A 20018-nucleotide genomic window follows, 5' to 3' on the forward strand; every position below is an offset into this window, starting at 1 on the left:
TAACGAGGCATCAGAAGTAAGAGTCAGCAGAAATAGCAAACATCAGAATTAGACCTGTGTATTTACATGTTAGAATTATTGGGAAAATACAAAATAACTAAATCTAATATGTTTGAATAAAGAGAAGATAATTTTAAAATATGAATAAGAAGGGGCACCTGGGTGGCCCAATCGGTTAAGTGTCCGACTTCCGCTCAGGTCATGATCTCACCGTTCGGTTCGTGAGTGCGAGCTCCGCCTAGGGCTCTGTGCGGACAGCTCGGAGCCCGGAGCCTGCTTCGGTTCCGTGTCTCCCTCTCTCTCTGCCCCTCCCCCGCGCGTGCTCCGTCTTTTTCTGTCTCTCAAAAACAAATAAACAAAAAAAAATATTTTAAAAAATATGAACAAGAAAAAAAAAAAACTATCAAAACTATTAGAACGATTTCCAGCAGAGAGGGTCCACAGCTGCTGCCACCGTTTTGGGCACAGTAGTGAGGTTGGGACCTGAGCTGGTCCACTGCAACCGTGCTGGGGCTGGTGGGGTTCCATGTGGCAACAGTGTCTCAGCATGTTGGTGTAGCGATGGCCATGGTGGATGGCTTCCCCTGAAAGGAGTAGACTAGGGGCGTTGAGTGTCCTCGGGTCCCAAACAGAAGATCAGGAGTTTGATTCGTTGCCTACTTCACTGTGATTCACAACATGCACAATTGGGACAGGACAATGTTGATTCGAGCCGTTTCCAGGGCCAGGTAAGGTAATGGGGGTAATTCTCAAGCAGAAAGAGCCAGAAGGCAGGTGACCCAATCCTTCTTTGACTTTTTAAGAAGAGAAGATCTTGCGGTTTAAGAGAGGAGACATCCTGAGAATCCAGAAAAACCTGAAGAGCAGTGGTTGGATGAGGACAGCAGAGGCTGGAAGGGGTTAACCCCAGTCCCTACAGTTGAGAATAGACCTGCCTGCATCTCGGGACTGGCTGTGACTGGTGGTCAGGGAACTGGTAAAGATCTCAGGATTATCCCCCGGCAAGCGGCCGATGTAATGGAAACAAGGTAACTTCCCATCCCGTCCTGTCCCACTGCTGGATGGACAGAATCCCAAGGGGCTTCAGCAGAGCACAGCTAGACAAACGTTTTGCGGACAGAGGGAACGATCTTTTTTATTTTAAAAATTTTTTTGCAACCGCCATGTGTAGGATTTCTTACAGACGTCAAGGGCAGTCGGCTCGTACACATTCTGTTTCTATGACTTTCTGGGACAGAAGGACTCCATTCCTAGGGGCGTGGTCAGGGTACGAAACCAGAGAGTTCACGCATTAACTTCTGAAGTAGCTAATTTTAGGCAGTATTGGCTACGCCTGGGTGGATTGGCATTTTGTCCCCTATTCTCGGGCGGTGCAAATCAACCTGTAGGAAACGGATGGAGTTAGGAGGGCGGGGCACGGCTTAGCCTCGTTTATCTAATGATTTTCCGCTCTCGTTCTGAAACCATTCCGTCGAATGACAACAGACGGTGTCCATCCACCCCTGCGAAGCAATCACGCACCCTGTGAACGATACGCAGCCGGATCGCTTTTCCATTTATAAAACCTGACCGGTTATGACTCACGCTGGCATTTCAAATCCTAGTCATGCTCAGGGCACTGCTTAGAGGCACTTGTCTTCCTTCGTAGCCAGTGATGCGTGCATTGCTCTCCAGATTCTGTTCGGACTCTTGTCCTTCTTTTCCTCAAAGCTCCAGGTGAGGCAACTCTGGGTGCAACGTGTATTTCACGCCACATGAGACGCCGGCTGTGCAGGGCACCTCGCTCCGCGCATGGCATGAAGCTGGTACTGGACGCACCCAACACCCAGCTCTCCGCCTTCCCCCGAGGGGTCAGGTAGCTGGCTCGTCCTGCTACAGCAGCTAAGTACACGCCTGACCCTTGGCTTTCCCTCCACAGTCGTGAGCCACCCGTCACTACCGCAAACATCCTGTCCTCCCCCAAGGAAGTACCCCGAGCAGCCGGGAAACCAGCGGAGCTCCACTCCTGGAAGGCAAACTCTTTCGCAGAAGCCCCAGCCGGTTTCCGGATCCTCACGTTTCATTGGCCAGGACGGAGTCACATGTCCACCCCTAAAGCCAATCGGAGGCAATAGAGAGTAGGCGTGCCCTAACGGGCTGCAGCCAATCCTAATCCAGCGCTTCCTAGAGGACGGAGGCGGGGCTAACCCTGGACGGGCCGCTGCCCCAGACCTGCAACCCCGAGCGGGGCGGGGAAAGAGCGGCCCGGGACCCCAGAGAATGATGGTCTGCAGGGAGAAAGAGGGGTGAAGCGGATGGCAGGGAGGGGAAAGAGACCCTCGGGGCTCCAGCTCCCCTTTCCAGTCCGTCCCAGGGCTTCAGCCCCTCCCCAGCCCTGGGCTGGCCTGTTGGCTTACCCCAGAACCCCCCCCCCCCCCCCCCGAACGACAGAAGTGGATGGTCTCACGGTTGTGGAGGCCGAAGCCCGAAATCCAGGTGTCAGCGCGCTCCCTCTGAAGCCTAGAGGCGAGGAGCCTTCCTCCCCAATTCCCAGCTGCCAGTGGTTGGTGGGCAATCCTTGACCTGCCACCTGGGTGGCCACGTGGCTTTCTCCCCTGGGTGTCTGGGCCTCTCCTCTCCGGATGTGGACAGCGGGCATATTGGGTTAAAGACCCACCGTACCCTACTGTGACCTCATCTAAACTGCTTACATCCGCAGCCATTCTATTTCCAAAGGAGGTCACAGGCACGGGTCCCGGTGTTAGGACTTCAACATCTCTTTTTGGGAGCACCCAATTCAGCCCTTAACAGGTTGTGTGAGATTCCCTTATAGAACAAATGGTCTTTTTGCATTACCTAAACCCGGAGATTTTTCTGTAGCTTATAACCAAAGAGTCCTTCCAATACAGGATTCTGATAGGGGTTCAAACGGGTCCAAAGAAACCGGTGTCGCGCATCACCTCCTTACCTGAGCCTCCTTGTTTCCGGAAGCAACTTAGAGAAGCTTACATAATCACCAGAGGGCAGTTTTCTCTCTTTCGAACCAAAGTCCTTCTTCAGAAGAAGGTCTTGTGTAACTCTGAATACAGAGGGTTTGCTTGCAAAGTTAGAGAGCCAGCATGGGAAATTTCCAATGCCATTGGGTATTTGTACTTCCTCCTAGTCCCTGCCTGCTTTCTGGACATTGACTTTTTAAAAATCATTGGGGCGCCTGGGTGGCGCAGTCGGTTAAGCGTCCGACTTCAGCCAGGTCACGATCTCACGGTCCGTGAGTTCGAGCCCCGCGTCGGGCTCTGGGCTGATGGCTCAGAGCCTGGAGCCTGTTTCCGATTCTGTGTCTCCCTCTCTCTCTGTCCCTCCCCCGTTCATGCTCTGTCTCTCTCTGTCCCACAAATAAATAAAAAAACGTTGAAAAAAAAATTAAAAAAAAAAATAAAAATCATTTAAGTGTGTTTGTTTGTTTTGAGAGAGACAGACAGAGAGAGAGAGAAAGAGAATCCCAAGCAGGCTCTGCACTCTCAGCGTGGAGCCCAATGCAGAGCTCGAACCCACGAACCACGAGATCATGACCTGAGCTGAAATCAAGAGTCGGGTTTTATTTTGGGGGCGCCTGGGTGGCTCAGTCGGTTCAGCGTCCAACTCTTGATTTGGGGCTCGGATCGTGATCCCAGGGTCGTGGGACTGAGCCCCAGGTTGGGCTCTGTGCTGACCATAGAGCCTGCTTGGGAGTCTCTCTCTCTCCCTCTGCCCCCCTCCCCTGCTCTCTTTCTAAAATAAAATTTTTAAAAATTAAGATTTTATTTTTAAGTAATCTCTACACCCAACGTGGGACTGGAACTCACAACCCCAAGATCAAGAGTGGCACGTTCTTCTGAGCCAGCCAGGTGCCCCTGGACATGGATAGTCTTAATATTCAGAACCTACAACCAATTGTACACCCTCATCTAACCAAGCCCCCTCCAAGGATTCCGACTTTTCAGAGCTGGGACAGCCTCCTCTTTGTGACTCTGGAAACACTGCCGCATCCCAATCAGGCTGTACTTGATTTTGTCTTTGCTGCGGGGGGCGGGGCGGGGTGGGGGCGACAGTTACAGCATGACCTTGACTCGCTCATTCCAAACTTGGAGGGCTTGTGAGAGCTAGTGAAATTTTCTAATTAGTATTTTTCCTTTTTTTTTTTTAAGTTTATTTCTTTTTGAGAGAGAGAGAGAGAGAGAGCATGCACATGTGAGCAGGGGAGGGGCAGAGGGAGAGGAAGAGAGAGAGAGAATCCCAAGCAGGCTCCATGCTGTCAGGGCAGAGCCCAAAGCGGGGCTCAATCTCAAGAACCGTGAGATCGTGACCTGAGCTGAGATCAAGAGTCGAGCCCTCAACCGACTGAGCCCCCCAGGTGCCCCCTCACTAGTATTCTTCAATGTCATATGTTTGTTGGTCTTTTTTAATTAAAAAAAAAAAATACGCTTTATGCAGTTAGAAAATCCAAGTGGTGCAGAAAGACATTAACTGAAAAGAGGCACCTGGGTGGCTCAGTCCATTAAGCCTCAGACTCTTGATCTCGGCTCAGGTCATGATCTCATGGTTTGTGGGATCGAGCCCTGAGTCGGGCTCTGGACTGACAGCTTGGAACCTGCTTGGGATTCTGTCTCTTCTCTCTCTGCTCCTCCCTCCCACTCATGCTTTCTCTCTCTCTCTCTCCCTCTCTTCTCTCAAAAATAAACATTTAAAAAAAATCTGCTCATCCTTCAAATATCACTTAAATCTCACTTCTTCAGGGCGGGCTGCTTGGAAACCCCCCCAGTTCTAAATCCTTCCATAAATCTGTGTTTTCACCCTCTGGGCTGTCATTCACTTGTAGTTAGTAATTCAAATTCTGTCCCACTGACAGGTGAGGCCGTGAGAAGGAAGCCCTCACCTGCCCCTTCACTGATACAGTCTCTGCCCCTGGGATGGCGAGACCTGATTTTTAATGAAATGTTTCAGCCCTCTGCTGATCAGTAGATCGTTTGCTGATGGCTTTTGGATTTTCTTCTGTTTCGACTCAAGTTTTCACAGTTCAAGAATGGCTTGTGGATTTTATGCAATATCTTCTGGAAGCCAGCGTCCTATGGATTTCTCTTTCTCCATGGTTGTGTTGAGCTGGAAAGTTAGAAAGTTAGATGTTAGAATCTAGATGCTGAACCACCCTTGTGTATCTGGAAAAAATCCTACTTTGCCATTTATTGCACAGTATTCTTTGGATGCACTGGTGGTTTCTACTGGCCGGTATTTCAGCTAGAACTTTTGCATGTTTACTCTCTTTACGGTAGAACATGAGATGCTCGACCTCAGGGTCATGAGTTCAAGCCCCACACTGGGTGTAACGCCCACTTTAAAAAAAGAAGAAAACTAAGCTAGCGAGCTAGCAATCTTTTCCTGCAACCTAGAATGGTTTAAGTCACATTGGAATTATCTAGGTTTCTTTTTTTTTTAAGATTTTATTTTTAAGCAATCTCTACATCCAACATGGGGCTCAAACTTACAACCCCCAGATCAAGAGTCACATGCTCTGGGGCGCCTGGGTGGCTCAGTCAGTTAAGCATCTGACTTCGACTCAGGTCATGATGTCACAGTTCGTGAGCTCAAGGGCTCAGGTCATGATCTCACTGTTTGTGAGCTCGAGCCCTGCATCAGGCTCTCTGCTGTCAGGGCAGAGCCTGCTTCGGATCCCCTGTCTCTCTCTCTCTCTCTGCCCCTACCCCGCTCACTCACGTGTGTGTGTTGTCTTTCAAAAACAAACTTAAAAAGGGGAACCTGGGGGGCTCAATCAGTTAAGCATCGACCTCAGCTCAGGTCGTGATCTCACGGTTCGCGGGTTTGAGCCCCACATCGGGCTCTGTGCTGACAGCTCGGAGCCCGGAGCCTGCTTCGGATTCTGTGTCTCCCTCTCTCTCTGCCCCTCCTCCCCTTGACACTCTGTGTCTCTCTTTCAAAAATAAATAAACATTAAAAAACATTTTTTAATTAAAAAAAAAAGACTGAGTCAGGCGACCCGAATTATCTAGTTATTTTTAAGATCAATAAAATTCAGCTATATAAAATGGACCGCCACCTGGACCTTCTGCATTTTCATTTTTTTTTTTTTAACGTTTATTTATTTTTGAGACAGAGAGAGACAAAGCATGAACGGGGGAGGGGCAGAGAGAGAGGGAGACACAGAATCGGAAGCAGGCTCCAGGCTCCGAGCCATCAGCCCAGAGCCCGACGCGGGGCTCGAACTCACGGACCGCGAGATTGTGACCTGAGCCGAAGTCGGACGCTCAACCTGCTGAGTCACCCAGGTGCCCCTCATTTTGTTTGTTTTAAATGAGTAATATCTGCACGTGACACCAAGTTGAAAAAAGCACACTGTGAAAATTTTCCCTTCCTTTTCTCCCCTAGCCACTCAATTTTCCCCGAAAGCCAAATAATCATCACATCATGTGTATTCTTCCTGAGATACTCTATGCATTTACAAACATATTTCTTTTTTATGCAGAGTAGCATACATATACACTATTATTCTGTACCTTAATTTTCCCATTTCATGACATACCCTGACAATCTTTCCATGTAGAGCTGATTTATCCTTTTTTTTTTTTAAGTTTATTTATATTGAGACAGATAGAACTCAAGCAGGAGAGGGGCATAGAGAGAAGGAGAGAATTCCAAGCAGGCTCCGCACTGTCAGCTCAGAGCCCAATGTGGGGCTTGAACCCACGAACCGTGAGATCGTGACCTGAGCTGAGATTAAGACTGAGCCTCAACCGACTGCCCCCCGCCAGGCGCCCCTTCAGGGAAATATACTCTAAGCCCGGGAAGGTTTGAAACTAAGTATATAAATGACGAAATAAACCAAACACGTGGTATTAATTCCTTTCTGTTAAATTTAAGAGCAATCTATATGTCGTAATGTGTACAGAAATTTTGTATGCCCCACGAAAAGCATCGTACCAAGTATTTTTGAGCACAGTTATTTCAAGGAACAGACTCATGAGGATGAGCTCCGGAGCAGACATGTTTCGACCCCTTCATTTCTATCGTCAGGCTGAGTCGGGATTTCCCAGATTATTCTAGTTCGGACACAGAGAACTTCATGAAACCTGAATGTTGACCCCAAATCCAGCAGAACAAGAATTAATTAAGTCAGGTTGTGTAAATGATATGTGAAACATACTTGGAAGTTTTATTGCGATATTTCTTTGCCATCTTTTTTTTTTTTTGCAATATATTTGCAATATTATTGGTGTCGTTTTAATGTTCTGTGCGTTTGGCCGCCCTGGGTCGCAGTATTTGGTGCCCACAGAACCAGCTGGGTACCGATGCTCCTTACGTAACCTCTTCCACACTGGGCAGTGCCCTCTGGACCCCATCACTTCCTGCTGTCCTCAGAGCACTTCCTATCAAGACCCCTCCGGCTCCAGCCTGATGATTTCCAAGTGATGCGGGCAGGGAGGAGTGGAAGCGGGCTGCCTCCCCAGAGCTAAACTTGGCCCTTCCCATACCTTCCCTTTGACACCACTCTCTTTGACTTTAATTAATACTAATTGAAATCCTCCTGGAACACCTGGGTGGCTCAGTCGGTTAAGCGTCCGACTTCGGCTCAGGTCATGGTCTCAGAGTCCGTGAGTTCAAGCCCCACTTTGGGCTCTGTGCTGACTGCTCAGAGCCTGGAGCCTGCTTCGGATTCTGTGTCTCCCTCTCTCTCTGCCCCTTCCCCTCTCTCTCTCTCAGAAATAAATAAACATCGAAAAGAGAAAAAAAAAGATTGGGGCACCTGGGTGGCTCAGTCGGTTAAGCATCCAACTTCGACTCAGATCATGATCCCACTGTCCCCAGGTTCGAGCCACACATCAGGCTCTGTGCTGACAGCTCAGAGCCTGGAGCCTGTTTCGGATTCTATGTCTCTCTCTCTCTCTCTCTCTCTCTCCCCCTCCCCCACTGGTGCTCTGTCTCTCTCTCTCTCTCTCAAAAATAAACAAGTTTTAACAATTAAAAAAGAAAGTTTGCTGAAAATCAGGCAATATGAAATACATATGGCTTCACGAAACAATATACCGTGAAATTCTAGGATAGGCGAAACCAATCAATAGAGAAAAAAAAGCAGATCATAAATATTAGCACCTGGAGATAAAGGAAGCAGGCTCGGGGCGTAAGGAAACTTTGGGCTGATGGAAAATAGGATGACGGTTGCCCAAAAAATTCAAAATAGAATGACCACGTGATCCGTCAGTGTCACCTCTGGGCATATACCCAAAGGAAATGAAAACAGAGCAGGAAAGAGATAGCCGCACCCCCATATTCACTGCAGCATCCGTCACAATAACCAAGATATGGAAACAACCTGCATGTTCATCAACGGATGAACGGATAGAGATGTGGTGTAGATAATACAACGGAACCGTGTTCAGCCGTGAGAAGGAAGGGAAGTCTACCGTTTGCAACAGTAGGGATAGACCTTGGGGGCGTTCCGCCAAAGTGAAATGAACCAGAGAAAAGGCAGATACCGCATGGTACCGTTTATATGTGGAATCAAAAAACAAAAAGAGAAGGTCAAATTCATAGAAACAGAGAGTAGGCTGGTGGGGCTGGGGAGTGGGGTGGTTGGTAGGGAGAGGTTGGGTAAAGGGTACAAAGTTGTAGCTACGGGATGACTAAGGTCTGAGGATCTCAAGGTCGCTAGTCGTGAACGCTATCGTATAATTGGGATTTACCGAGAGAGTAGGATTCGCGTGTTCTCGCACGCACGCACACACACACACACACACGCGCGCGCGCGATGGATCCACGAGGGGATTAACCACATGGGGGACCCTTTCACAGTGTATACGAATATCAAATCTCAATGATGCACACCTCAAACACCTTGCAATTTGGTGGGTCGATTATACCTCAGTAAAGCTGAAATGAAAACAAACGCACAAACACCTGAAGGAAGTCTAGATGGTCTTTTGAACACCAAGGAGGGTAACATTCAAAATGGTGGCAGTGACCCAAACTCCCAGGGCTCAGTCCTGTCCCACGGGGTCCCATCGGGGGTCTCAGGGGAAGGCCCCCTCCCACTCCCTGCAGCTTGGTGGCCGGGTGGCCCGCGGGCAGCGCTCGGCCACCGCGCTAGCCGGCCACGCCCAGGCGGGCCTCGCACACCCAGCGGTAGGGTCTCTGGCAGACATCATCGTTCCAGCCGTCGGGGTGAAAGTGGGCACAGTCCTCGCCCCCGCCCAGCCCGTGCCCATGCCAGTCGTCCGGCTGGCCCGGCCTCCAGTTCCTGCGGAGAGAGGACAATGGCCAGAGGGCCCAGAACCCGGGCTCGGGGACAAGGGACTGGGGGTCAGACCCCGGAGGGGCAGGGGCTGAAGGGGGCAGAGGGGCACAGAAAGCCAGGCCGCACTCACTTGAAGTTGGTCGCATAGTCCGTCCCATCCACCCATTTCCAGGCTCCTTCGGCATCACTGAGGCCCATCCAGACTTGTAAGGAGCCTATATGTTCCTGCACAAAGTTCTGGGGCGACAGAAGGGCAAGGGTGACTTCTCTCCAGCCCAGCCTGCTCCCTGGACTCGCAGTTCTGAACTTGACGTGTCCATTCAGCCCGTTGGGGGACACTGGGGACGGTTACCCCGATGCCCCCGGCCAGTGAAACTGCTGGGAGTGGCTCGGCGGGTGACAGAGCTCAACCAAGCCCCCTCGGGGATTCCGACAGCCGGCCGAGGTGGAGAACCGCTGCCCTCAAGGGGACCCGGGCACTGAGGCGCTCACCTCCTCCTCCCTGGAGTTGACGACCACCAGGTGCGCGTTCTCCAGCCGGCAGTGCTTCTCGGCCTCCGGCCAGGTCTCCCCGGAGCGCGAGAACCAGTAGCAGCTGCCCTCGAACTCCAGCCAGTTGACCGGGCAGCAGGTACTTTGAGAGCCTGAGGGGCGGGGGACGGGGAGGGTCTGAGATGCCACCCAGGGGTGGGGGTGGGGGGACGAGCAGGAAATGGGGCGCAGCACCCCCAGGCCCCTCACCGTTGCTCTTGAGAGCGGCCACCTGGCAGGTCAGGGTTCTCAGGTCCTTGGCCAGCTGCTGGACTCGAGCGAGGGTATCGGAATGATCTGGGACACACACACAGGTGGGCAGCGGGGGCAGCGCCTGGGGGGGCTCAGCGAGCCCCCGGAAGCCAGGCGTCCCCGCGCGGGCCAGCCTAGGGACCTCTGCGCCCTGTCCCGCGTGCGCGCCACGCCCCGGTGACGGGGACAGGGCCCCCACCTGCTTGCAGCTGCCGCTGGTCCTTCTCCAGCTTGCTCTCCAGGGCGAACACCTTGTCGTTCAGGCTGCGGGCTGCAGGGCAGGGGGTCAGCACCGAGGCTGCCCCCCCCACCCCCACCCCTCCCCCCGGGGGGCCGCGCTTCTCACCTGCTTGCAGCTCCCGCTTGTGATTTTCCACCTCGGCTTTCAGAGACGTTGTCGTTTCTTGCAAACTGCCGCCTGGGGGACACGTGGTGGGGGGGGGGACCTCGGTGCTCGGGACCCCCTCCCCCACCCCCACCCCCGCCCCCACGGAGCCCCTTCCGGGTCCCAGGCTCACCCTGGGCGTTCAGGGCCTGGAGCTCGGCCTCGGTGCTTGAGGTGAAGTTGCTGAAAGTGGCTCCCAGGGTCACCAGGTCCCTCTGACACTTGGAATCTGATGGGGAGGGGACAAAGCATGCTGGGATTTATCAGGCCCTCTGTGAGCCGGCAGCCAGCAGGCTCACCGCGCGCCGTCTCCTCACATGACCCAACCCAGAGGGACGGGCCCTATCCGTATCCGGTGTCCCGGTCTGGAGGGGTTAGGCCACTGGGCTACTCAGCCAACCGCACCAAGTGACAGAGCCAGCGGCCACCCTACCCGCCGCCACCCCCGCCCCACCCCCGTGAGCTCTCTCCTCCCTGCCCACGCTGCTCCCCTCACTCTGGGATCCGATCACACAGATGCCAACCAGCAGGAGGAGGCTGATGCCCAGGGAGAGCAGGAAGGGCCAGGGGCCAGAGCAGAGCCGCTGCAGGTGGTGGAGAGGCGGAGGCGGCCCTGCGAGGGGAGAGGGCGTCAGGGCGGGACAGGGAGGAGGAGAGGGCCCAGGGACCAGTCAGGGATGAGGGCTGTCGCGGGTAATGCTGGGAGGCCGAGGCAGGACACGAGGGGCGGGGTGCGCCCAGGCCTCTGACCCCTCGGGGACCAGCCCAAGCCCTCAGCCACCTGGGACCCTCGCGCCTCCGTGGGGACGCACGGACACAAGGACCCACAGATGGAGGGGGACGGTGATGGGCAAGACGCTATCAGAGTTGGGGGAGGGGCAGAAGGACCCAGAGAGAGCTGGAGCCCCGCCAGGCTCACAGGTGGGTTTCCTTCTGAACCCAAATACTCTTCCCTCCATGCCAACCCTCACGGCCTCTTCCAGAGCAGAGGGACCCCAGGCCCTCTGTGGCCCTCTCTGTCCCTGTCTTCACACTGGGGTCCCCAGAGGCTGGGGCCGGACCCCCTCGGGATGGGGGCCCCCCTGCAGCCCACACACGTTAGGGGTGCGCGTATGACAGCAGAAACCCTCTACCCCTGAAGAGTGTATTGAAGGAGGGAACATTTCCCCATCCCTCTTACCGTTTCTAGACCCCTGGCTTTGCTTCTCTGTCTCCGAGTGCTGGAACTTTTCATACTGCATAGACATGCTTGGACCAACGCTGGGGCTACTGGGGCTGAAAGGGAAGCAGGGCCGGGGGGCCAGGCTGAGGCAGGAGCTGGGGCGAAGCGGGGAGGCTGGGACTCGGTGGGAGCCCAGGTCAGGCCCAGAGTCCAAGGAAGAGGTGAACTCAGGTTGAGGGCGCGCCCAGGGTCGGAGAGAGGCTTGGGCCTGGTTCTGGGTTTGTGGGCGAGGTTGGACGTGGGGTCGGGACTGGGGGTCGGGCGGGGTGGCGTTGAGCTGGGGATTGAAGGAGGTAAAGTAGGAGGTAAATGCAGTACTGGCTGGGACTGGGGCCGACGCCGGGCTGGCACCGAGGGGCACGTCCTGCCGGCTGGGGTCGGGGATGTGGCTGAGCCTACGCCTGGTGCTGAAGCTGGAAACAGAGTCGGGGTCAACTTTGGGAAGGGGCTGGTGTTAAGATTCCAGTTGCTTCTGAGGTCCAAGCTGGGGCTGGGGCTTAAGGGGAAGCTGGGGTTAATACCGCGGTTAGGGCCGCGGCCGGGGTCGGGGCTGGAACGGGGCTGAGTCTGTGCCTGAGATTCGGCCCCCCCATACTTCAAGCCCAACCCAGCGAAGGGAACAGAGTGTAAAACCTCCCCTCGGCCACTGAATCCCCAAGCTGTCCCTTACCATTTCTTGGTCTCCCCTAAGTGCCAGGCTGGTTACCTGCGTCTGGAACTCCTTGCGCAGCAATGCCCAGAGTTGGAAAACACGAAATCCTGGAGATCCCGAGTGGGGGTCACCTATGCGACCAGAGTCCTGCCGGTGTCTGTGTGCCAAAGCCCACGAGGCTCTAAGCTGGAATCTCCCGTTTCCCCGACTGGAGTGGGGAAGGGATCGGAGGGCTTGCGCGAGGAAGGGGCTGGATACGGGGCAGGTCCGCTCTCCTCCTCCTCTGGGGTGTATCTACTCCCTGTCCCCTCCTCTTAAGCCCCCCTGACTTCCTCATTTTTACCATTCGGGAGAAGGGAGCCAGACCAGAAGGTCCAAAGGCCAGTGTGTCGGTTCTCCTCGCCCACACCCCCTTTCGCTTCCTTCATCTAAAGTTCCCAGAACCCGTCTCCATCAGTGCGCAGCTGGGTCCAGAGGAGCGCATCTCTGGTCTTGCTCAATCTCACCAAGTCCCGGCACATGAGCTTCCCCTGGGGCGCCCCGCCCACCCCCCCCCAGGGAGGGAAGAAGACACGGCAGAGTGGGGTTTCCTGGCTGCAAAGGGAGGAAGGAGGCAGGAAAGGGAAATTTTACCGAGCATCGAATCTGTAACAGGGGATTGTGCCGGAGGCATGCCAGACATTAACCGTTCCGATCCCACAAGAATCTTGGGGAGGAGCTTTGGATGGCGGACTGAGGCTCCGAGCCGGGCCGTGGGCTTCCCAAGTTCATGGGTGTGCTGAGTGCAAGGGGCCAGAATTCCAGACCACCCTGGCCTGGCCATCTTCAAGAGAGGGAACTGGATTGAATCCCATCACCTGTAAATCTCATTGCCACACACAGTGTGAATTCACACTCACAGTCTTTTCTTTTTCTTTTCCTTCCTTTTATTTGCTTAACGTTTATTTATTTTTGAGAGAGAGCGCGAGCAAGTGGGGGAGGGGCAGAGAGAGAGGGAGACACAGAATCCGAAGCAGGCTCCAGGCTCCGAGCTGTCGGCACAGAGCCCTACTCCGGGCTTGAACTCACAGACCGTGAGATCGTGACCTGAGCCGAAGTCAGACACTTAGTCGACCGAGCCACCCAGGCGCCCCGAGATAGGGTCAATTTTTATTAAGGCCATCAAGAGTAGGGTGTCAAGAAAGGCCTTACTGGGAAGGTGATATATGATCAATGGTCTCCAGGAGGTGAGGGACCAAGTTATAAGGAGCCCCAGGAGGAACAGGGCTCCAAACGGAAGGCACAGCAGGTGCAAAGTGTGGAAGAATGTCTAGGGTGTACAAGGATTCTCCATTCGCCAGACATTTTATGGAGACATGAGCTAGAGAGAAGAGGAGTAGATGAGTCACAGAGGGAGAAGGGAGGCCGCCAATTCATTAGGGCACTTAGGCTATTGTTAAGCGTTTGTTTTTACTCCAAGTTGGAGGGGCAGACTTTGGAGGGGTCGGAGCAGAGGAGGGAATGACCCGATTTGTATGTTAACTCGCACGTGTGACACCTGTGTTGTGAATCCCACGAAACGAGACAAGAGCGGAAACGGAGCGTTGTGCTGGGAGGCGGTGAGAAGGGTTCTGATCCTGGACAGGCTGCGAAGGTAGAGTTAACAGGATTGTGCTGATAAATTTCGTGTGGGTTTCATACACACACACAAAAGTAGTTCTCCTTCCAGGCCCCAAAATAAAGTACACTTAGAGCATTTCCCATAAATTGCTGAGTCCTGAGGAAAAACCGCTTTATCCCTGACTTTTGCAAAGCCGACGCCTAAAGATATGTGATGACCTTTTGCAAATGCGTTCATCGTGTGGGAACAGTGCTTTGTTGTCATCATGAGCAGGTTAGAAGCTTGTTAACACTGGTGACGGTGCAGCTTTCCTCCCAATCCCTCCCGAGGTTCTGTTCCCTGAGCCCGTCCTCCCAAAGGCCGATCCCTTCCTGACTTCTTCGCAAGTTGCCCTCTTTTCTTTCCTAAATGCTTCTGCCTCTGAGGCCTTCGGAGGCTTCTGCCTTCTTGACCATCATAGCTTCCGTCTTCCACCGCTTTCTCCCTGCTGCCTCTCCCAGCACCTCAGCTGGCCAGGATTTCTTTATTTTTTTTTTATTTTCTTTTAACGTTTATTTATTTTTGAGACACAGAGAGACAGAGCATGAACAGGGGCGGGGCCGAGAGAGGGGGAGACACAGAATCGGAAGCAGGCTCCAGGCTCTGAGCCGTCAGCCCAGAGCCCGACGCGGGGCTCGAACTCACGGACCGTGAGATCGTGACCTGAGCTGAAGTCGGACGCTTAACCGACTGAGCCACCCAGGCGCCCCATCAAAAGACATAAACTTTTAAAAAAGAGAGGAGAGAGAGAGAGAGCAAGACTGGAACTTAGAAGAAAAATGGGTCTTGAGGGTTTTCGCACACCACGTCCTTCTGTTTAACGGCCCGTTAAATGACTCCCCTGGTGATGCCTTTTTGAGCTGCGGATCCTTCGACTGGATTAACGATGCTGAAGTGAACAGGCTCGTAATGCCTGTTGGTGCTAAGAAGCGAAGACTGCTCTTGGCTAGATTTCTAGAAGTAAAACGGGCAGAAACGTCGTTATCAGTCCACCTTCTCCCTACCGTGTAGAGGGATATTCATTTATCCACACCTTCACCTACAAACCTGTCAGTTCTCGCCAATGTGATGTTCAAGAAACAAATACCTTCTCTGTTGTTTCAGCGATGGCTTAACTGACTACTGGCTTGGGAGAAACAAAGCTTTGTCTTGCTGAGGTTCAGAAACTGTCAGAAGCTCTTGTATTTACTTAAAGTTTTTTTTTTTAATGTTTATTTTTGAGACAGAGACAGAGACAGAATATGAGCAGGGGGTGGCAGAGAGAGAGGGAGACACAGAATCCGAAGCGGGTTCCAGGCTCTGAGCTGTCAGCACAGAGTCCGACACGGGGCTCGAACCCACAAACTGTGGGATGGTAACCTGAGCCGAAGTCGGACGCTCAACCGACTGGGCCACCCAGGTGCTCCTTTTCAAGGCAAGTTTTTAAGCGAATTCATTTAAAATTGCATCTACAGGGATGAACAATAAGCACACTTCAAGAAAATTACTATTTTCCACATTGGCAATGAATTACGACTTCCCACGTTATCTAAATATTTCTCACAGGGGCACCCAGGAGGCTCAGCCGGTTAAGTGTCTGACTCTTGGTTTCCCCTCAGGTCATGATCTCACGGTTCGTGGGTTCGAGCCCCATGTCTGGCTCCGCGATGACAGTGTGGAGCCTGCTTGGGATTCTCTCTCTCTCTCTCTCTCTCTCTCTCTCTCTCTCTCCCCCTCTCTCTCTGCCCTCCCACACTCTCTCTCTCTCAAAAATAAATAACAAATACATAAAATAAATATAAATAAATAAGTAAAACCTTATGAGACCCATCCTGAAGGAACTCAGGGCTTAGGCTTTTATTCTTCTATGTGAACGCTAACATTATTTTATCCTACCCTTCCCCCCCCCCACACACACACACAGTGTTGGTATTCAGGTCAAAACCACGATATGTGTTTCTGTAATCGGCCTAATGGGCATTTATAGACCACTCCACTCAACAGTGGCAGAAGACGCATCGTTCAAGTGCACGTGGGACTGCCCCCAAGACAGACCGTGTCGCACAACAAACTTTATAACACATGTAAGCAAATTGAAATTTTACATCTGTCCTCGATAATAATGGAATTAAGCCAGAAAACAATTAGATGGAAAACCAAAAAAGATAATTATAAAAATCTCCCAACCCTCAAAATTATGCAACACATTTCTCAATAATCCATGGGTCAAAGAGAGAGTCTCAAGAAAAATTAGAAACAATTTTAAACTGAACTGCAATGAAAATACAACAGATCAGGGGCGCCTGGGTGGCTCAGTGGTTAAACGTCCGACTTCGGCTCAGGTCATGATCTCAAGGTTCATGGGTTCGAGCCCCGCGTCGGGCTCTGTGCCGACAGCTCGGAGCCTGGAGCCTGTTTCGGATTCTGTGTCTCCCTCTCTCTCTCTCTCCCCTTCCCCTGCTCATGTTCTCTCTCTCTCTCTCTCTCTCAAAAATAAATAAGCATTAAAAAAAATTTTTAACAAACAAAAAAACTAGCAGCAAATGAGATAGAAAGGAGTTTCCTCAACCTGTAAAAGGGCATCAACACCAAGACCTCATTTCGTTGTTATCAGATAGACTCTCCTGGATTTATCCTTCCTTTACATTCAGCTCTAAGACCAGTCTTAACTCCAGGTCACGAAAGCCCAGCCCAGACCAGAGCGGAGCCTCATGCAGCCCGACTCGGGACTCGCAGGCACGGGGCTTCAGCAGACATTGCCGAGGCTTTGCTCGGATCCCTTCCGGATCCCTTCCGGATCCCTTCCCTCTCATTCTTCATGGGCGGCACCTGTGTCTCTTGGTCAGAAGCCTGCCCTCAAGCTGCCCGAACACAGTTTCGGAACCCACAGTGGGATGTACCTTGGGATTCCCATTCTCGCCAACCCCAGGCAGAACCCGACCCAATGGCCGTTGGGTGCAAGAGTAGAAGGGCTCCGGGTCCCTTGTTCCTGACTGGGGAAAGCTGTGCCGGGACAGGACCCGTTGTTGGGACTGTGCTCAAGATCACCTAGTCACACTTCCTAACGAGTCACTTTCCAAAGAATCTCAGTCTCTGGCACACCCTTGCATAACTTCCTCCCCCTCCTCCTCCTGCACCCCCATCCCCCTATCTGTTTTCCTGGGAACACTTTCTCATAAATCACTTTCATAAAGATCCGTATCACAGGACCTGTCACTGGAGAATCTAGGACAGGAGTCATGGGCTGTTCTGTTCTTCCTTCCCCTTTCTTTCCTCTTCTCCTCACTGAGCGTCAAGGGTTGGGCGAAGGAGGGAGGAATTCAAGGAAGAGGCCCGCGATCTGGTGCCGTTGTGGCTGGCAGTCAGGACGCTCTTTACAGCAGGCCTCCAACAGTGGCCTTCCATGGGATCTGTTGGTGGTGCCTCTGAGACTCTTATGGGACCCTCTGTACCATAGGAGCCCCTCCCAAGGACAACAAATTCTCTGGCTACCCTCTGATGGCCACCATCGGCTCTTGCCCCAATGGCCACTATTGGCTCTTGCCCCAGTGGCCACCATTGGCTCTTGCCCAATGGCCACCATCAGCTCCTGCCCCAATGGCCACCATCGGCTCTTGCCCCAATGACCACCATCAGCTCTTGCCCCAATGGCCACCATTGGCTCTTGCCCAATAGCCACCATCAGCTCTTGCCCCAATGGCCAACTATCCTAGATTTCAGCCATACACACACGGTCTCCTTCAGCCTCACTCTGCCACAAAGTGCTCTTGGGCAGGGTCCTTCCTGGATGGCTCAAGCCTGGCATCCCTGGGGTCCACCAGGCTCACATTTTCCATGACATTCTCACCCTGACAGATGACCAAGTGCGGCAGGACCCACTGATGCACGGGGCAGCTTTAGCCCCGGTTCTCTGCCTTCAGACGTCTCCTGTCAAGGACAAGTCTCTGTCTCCACGAGTGCCCTCAAAAATCCTGAAGACACATCCACGGCCGCCCCTAAAGTTCTTCTTGCCCCTGTCAAATAGCAGTCCACGGCCGTCCCCGCAGCGTCTGCGGCTTACCTACCATCTGGCCCGGTAGTGACATGCCTGTCGTCCCCCCTTCGCAGACACCCCCGTCTCTACTGTGGCTCCCTTTGGACTCCAGCATCTGGCCAGTGGGTTGCAGGGAAGCATCCCCTTCCTCCATATGGAGAAAAAAAAAAGACTTGAATCTCCTGCCACATCTAAGAATGCCCTTGAAATGAACTCCTCAACTCCCTCGTCCCCTCTTACAGAGGCAGGGAGGGATGGTGGTGGCCTATTTTGGCACCTCTTGGTAAATCCTGCCTACGTGCATCCAGCTCCCCTGGTTTTTAAAGGCACGGCCATTATCCACAATCGTTCTCGGCTTTGGGAATCCAGCCAAACTTCTATAAAAACAGGAAAAGTGTCGTTTAATCTCTCTCATGTGGCCCCGTCACTCTTCTCACTTCCTGAATCGGGCTTTGCCAAGATTTGATTGATCACATGAGAGTTTTTGTAAACAGATTTTTGCTAAGAGGGTAGAAAGACAGACTACAGGCTTGGAGAAGATATTCGCAGACCACACACCAAACAGAAGACGAGTGTCTAGAATATGTGAAGAATCTTCCAAGCCCCACTCGGGGGAGAGATGACTAACGTAGGCTTTAATGTTTCACACCTCCGTGCTCATGTATCGCTTTGCCCTCAGAAGGTGCTCAGACAGACTGGGCTGAAAGAAATCATTCAATCCCCCCCAAATACTGTCCAAGTTCTTCAAGTAAATTCACTCAACTATAATTACACACGGATATGTATACTGTACGTGCAAAAAAGAATTCTTGGGGCATCTGGGTGGCTCAGTCGGTTAAGGGTCCAACCCTTTGATTTTGGCTGAGGTCATGATGTCTTTCTTGGTTGTGAGTTCGAGCCCCACATCGAGCTTCATGCTGAGTGTGGAGCCAGCTTGGGATCCTCTCTCCCTCAAAAAAACGTTTCTTTAATGTTGATTTATTTTGAGAGAGAGAGAGAGAAAACGCAAGTGGGGGAAGGGCAGAGAGAGAGGGGGAGAGAGTGCCAGGCAGGTTCTGCACAGTCAGCATGGAGCCCAACACGGGTGCTTGGTCCCACCAACTTTCAGATAATGACCTGTACCGAAATCAAGAGTTGGACAGACTGAGCCAGTAAATTGTTTTAATTAAAAAAATTTTTTTTAAGTTTATTTATTTTGAAAGAGAGAGAGAGAGAGAGAGCAGGGGAGGGTCAGAGAGAGAGATGGAGAGAGAAAGAATTCCAAGCAGGCTCCCTGCCATCAGCACAGAGCCCCACGTGGGGCTCGAACCCACAAATCACGAAATCGTGACCCAAGCCAAAATCCAGAGTCGGGCACTTAGCTGACTGAGCTACCCAGGCGCCCCCTGCAAAAAAAAAAAAAAATTTTTTTTAAAGCATTCTCAAAATCCAACAGTAGAATAAACCAATTAGAAAATGGGCAAAAAACACACAGACGTTTCTCCGAAGAGGACATACACATAGAAAACAAGCACAGGAGATGTGCGACGTACCATTGGCCATCAGCGAAATGCAAAGTAAAAGCACAGTAATATACGGGGCACCTGGGGGGCTCAGTCGGTTCAGGGTCCAACTTCGGCTCGGGTCATGAGCTCGCAGTTCGTGAGTTTGAGCCCCACGTCGGGCACAGAAATTACTTTAAAAAATAAAATCCAAGAGTAAGTATTTAAAAGCATGTCTCCTTTTGGCATGGATTAAGGTCTTCCTTTGATAGCTTGCTGTGACAAAATTATTTCTAAAAGCACAGTGGAAGCTACTTTCATTTTTACGTATTATTATTATTATTATTATTATTATAGGAAGCAATTGGCTCCCACTGTTTTGTTCATCTCTCAGAAAGACAGTTTTACTTTATCAAATGTTCTGCTCACAACCGTGCACTCCACTCAGATTTCCTCTCCCCTCCGGTGAGTCCTTCCAACAACACAAGGGAACAGAAAATTATGCTTAGTGGAATTTTCTTTTTATTCTTCTCTTACGTTTTTTTTCACCTTCCCTTTGATACAAAGGTACCTTTGATGCAACTG

General features: G+C 52.1%; 1 protein-coding gene across 2 annotated transcripts; it reads right to left on the reverse strand.

The window, feature by feature from the left end:
* Positions 1 to 8937: 8937 nt before the first annotated feature.
* On the reverse strand, positions 8938 to 12813 carry CLEC10A (C-type lectin domain containing 10A). Of its 2 annotated transcripts, XM_042915473.1 has the most exons (11): positions 12645 to 12813; positions 12356 to 12458; positions 11608 to 11702; positions 10924 to 11040; positions 10561 to 10656; positions 10389 to 10460; positions 10242 to 10313; positions 10001 to 10087; positions 9752 to 9903; positions 9390 to 9496; positions 8938 to 9262 (listed from the first exon to the last, which is right to left on the reverse strand). In XM_042915473.1, exons 3-11 carry the CDS (start codon positions 11672 to 11674, stop codon positions 9109 to 9111), a joined length of 924 nt encoding a protein of 307 aa, XP_042771407.1. In that variant the 5' UTR covers positions 11675 to 11702; positions 12356 to 12458; positions 12645 to 12813; the 3' UTR covers positions 8938 to 9108. The 2 variants fall into 2 exon arrangements, with proteins under 2 accessions (XP_042771407.1, XP_042771406.1); XM_042915472.1 differs by having other exon boundaries at positions 12356 to 12813.
* Positions 12814 to 20018: the final 7205 nt, after the last annotated feature.

Source organism: Panthera leo, chromosome E1 (assembly GCF_018350215.1).
Source record: "Panthera leo isolate Ple1 chromosome E1, P.leo_Ple1_pat1.1, whole genome shotgun sequence".
Taxonomy (NCBI): domain Eukaryota; kingdom Metazoa; phylum Chordata; class Mammalia; order Carnivora; family Felidae; genus Panthera; species Panthera leo.

Bases quoted from the DNA above. Each gene is read 5' to 3' on its own strand.
- CLEC10A (XM_042915473.1), bottom strand. From the start codon at position 11,674: ATGTCTATGCAGTATGAAAAGTTCCAGCACTCGGAGACAGAGAAGCAA. The intron at 9,904-10,000 runs GTGAGGGGCCTG...CCCGCCCCTCAG, and splicing joins GGCCGCTCTCAAGAGCAACG to GCTCTCAAAGTACCTGCTGC. The intron at 9,497-9,751 runs GTGAGCGCCTCA...CTGTCGCCCCAG, and splicing joins TCAACTCCAGGGAGGAGGAG to AACTTTGTGCAGGAACATAT.